At 35.4% G+C, this 2434-nt stretch overlaps 1 protein-coding gene across 1 annotated transcript; it reads right to left on the reverse strand.

Annotated features, from left to right (window-relative positions):
* Positions 1 to 257: 257 nt before the first annotated feature.
* Positions 258 to 1830, reverse strand: LOC107736732 (CD59 glycoprotein-like). The gene is made up of 4 exons (XM_016548091.1): positions 1775 to 1830; positions 1526 to 1606; positions 1326 to 1427; positions 258 to 1197 (listed from the first exon to the last, which is right to left on the reverse strand). The coding sequence occupies exons 2-4, from the start codon at positions 1578 to 1580 to the stop codon at positions 998 to 1000; spliced, it is 357 nt and encodes a 118-aa protein (XP_016403577.1). The 5' UTR covers positions 1581 to 1606; positions 1775 to 1830; the 3' UTR covers positions 258 to 997.
* Between the last annotated feature and the right edge of the window lie 604 nt (positions 1831 to 2434).

The following is a 2434-nucleotide window of genomic DNA, read 5'->3' on the forward strand; positions in this document are numbered from 1 at the left end:
ACAATGTATTTTTGGCTATTGCTACAAATATACCCCAGCGACTGCATTTGTGGTCCAGGGTCACGTATATATATCTTTTATTACCATTCTGGACAGACTTTCCATGAATAAGGAATAGTTTATTTCACTTTTGCCAAAAACAAAACAAAAAAAAAAAACACTTTATTTGGACAGAGAACTATTAAATATATTAATTAACTTAAAGGAAAAAAAATCCTGGAACAAAGCACAGAAATAATGATTATAAATAATGGGGTGTTGCAGTGATACTTGCTAATAAACTGCTATATAAAGGTTACCGATATATCATTTTTATTCTTTAAAGCACTGCAGGTTGATTAGAAGCAATGAGATGCATGATACAGATGATACAGATGCACTGTAAATATTTAACAGAATTCTCAAACTCTCGATTTGCATAAAACTGCATGTTCCTTTTTTTGGTCGCATAAAGGTTCAGTAAGTTTCGCTGGCTATAGTGGTAACAAGAAGCTAATCAGTACACTGAGTAGACTACATGTCTACATATTGCACACAATGTTTTTCAAGAGATTTTAAGTTTTAAAACAATAAAAAAGTTTCATAAACAAGGCAGAGGAAAAGCAGGCATAAAGGGTTTTTATGAAAATGACTATGATATAACACATTAACCCTTTGAACATGTCAGCATCAGAACCCTCGCAACCCACTCAGTTGTACTTTTCTGGGTAACAGGATTAGCCGTGAAAGAGTACACATACACAAAGCAACACTGAATTCAATACACTATTATCAGATGTTTCCCTTTCACTATTAAGTGCAAAACTAAAAAATACAAGCTTTAGCTTAAAAGCTTAAGCAGTGAGCACACACAGGTTTAACATACAGCTGAGATTTAAGCTGTGAATGCTTCTTTGACCAATTAACTCTAGATATAGAAGATCTCTGCATTCTCACTGCATGATACCAATACCAGCTTTACGAGGAACAATGCAGAAGCGCATGTGTTTGTGCCGTTTTAGAGAACACCCCACCAGAAGAGTGCTAGTGAGAGCAGTATTCCCACCACAGAGCGGCTGGGCACTGACACAGGTGCTGTGTTACACAGGTCAGTGGCACAGCAGGAGAACTTGAAGCTGGAAATTTTGGGATACTTCTGGGCGAGTGTGCTATGCTCACACTCAGAGTACTTTATACACTGCCTGTATGTGTCACCACCTAGAAAAAAAAGGAGAACGGAGAGATATGTCATGCAAAGTCAAAGGGTCATGGAAATGGTTGGGTCGTTTTGACAATTTGTTAGAATACAGAAAGACGCTATTATCTAAGAGTGAGTGAGCTGTCACCTCTCTCATAGATGGTCACGCAGGCATCATCATAGTAGCAGTCTCGAATTTTAGAGCATGTGCCCGTGTAGTCCCTACAACTGTAACATTTAATGGCAGAGCCTTGAAAGACAGAGACAGAGATAACATTTTTGCAAGAATAGTAATGCAAAATAATACATCTTATGCATGGTGAAAACAGGGTCATTGGCAATACATACCAAGCCCCACCAGAGCCAGAACGAACACCACACACACTCCAACAGAAGCTTTCATAATGCCTTCAGTTTACCAGTCTAATGCTGACAGAGAGAGGGGAATCTGAGAAATGTACAATTTGGATTTGTCTGAATGTGACTGCATGATATGTTTATTCTAAATTTAGATTTAAAAATCAAATTCAATTCAAAAAAATAGTTTTAGATCCTTAGGAAATAAAGTTGATCAGTGTTAATGTTTAGACTTGTTACAGGTTAATGCATAAACACCATGCCTGTAGTTGCTTCAGTAATTCACTTTCTCACCGTCATTTTCTTCTAAACCTGTGTGACTTTCTTTCTTCTGTGGAACATAAATTAAGATATTTTGAGAAAAGTCTGTTTGGTGAGTCAACCATCACCAAAACGGTTTGGTTACCATTATTCTTCAAAATATATAGTTCTTGTGTGTTCCACAGAAGTAACAAAGTCATACAAGTTTAGAACAACATGATGATGAGCAGATGATTTTATTTTTTTTTAATTACTAACATAATCATAAGAGAAAGAATTTTGGGTCATCTAAGGAGTACATAGTTTTGCTGAGATCCAGTTTGGGCCAATGATCTGGCCTGTATTATAGCTACGACTATTATTACTGCAACTACCACCACAACTATTATTGTTATTCGTTTGTTGTTATTTTGTATTGTAATCATTAAGCTTTAGACATTATTGAATCTATTCTACTGTATTTTGTCTTTTGAACTTCATACAGAATACTACAATTCTGAACATGTCAGCCTTTTATCAACATCCTATTGCAACTCATCTTGAATCACATATTTACAATACATATAAAAATATATATAACATATTTATATTTATGGCATAACACTTGCCACAATGTGACATTTATGAAGAAAAAAAAAA

The sequence above is a fragment of the Sinocyclocheilus rhinocerous genome, unplaced genomic scaffold, assembly GCF_001515625.1.
Source record: "Sinocyclocheilus rhinocerous isolate Xijiao unplaced genomic scaffold, SAMN03320098_v1.1 C36922491, whole genome shotgun sequence".
In the NCBI taxonomy this organism is placed as follows: Eukaryota; Metazoa; Chordata; class Actinopteri; order Cypriniformes; family Cyprinidae; genus Sinocyclocheilus; species Sinocyclocheilus rhinocerous.

Coding starts and splice junctions, on each gene's coding strand:
- LOC107736732 (XM_016548091.1), bottom strand. CDS start 1,580: ATGAAAGCTTCTGTTGGAGTGTGTGTGGTGTTCGTTCTGGCTCTGGTG. Junction 1,428..1,525: donor TCTGGCTCTGGTGGGGCTTG/GTATGTATTGCC, acceptor CTGTCTTTCAAG/GCTCTGCCATTAAATGTTAC. Junction 1,198..1,325: donor CGTGACCATCTATGAGAGAG/GTGACAGCTCAC, acceptor TTTTTTTTCTAG/GTGGTGACACATACAGGCAG.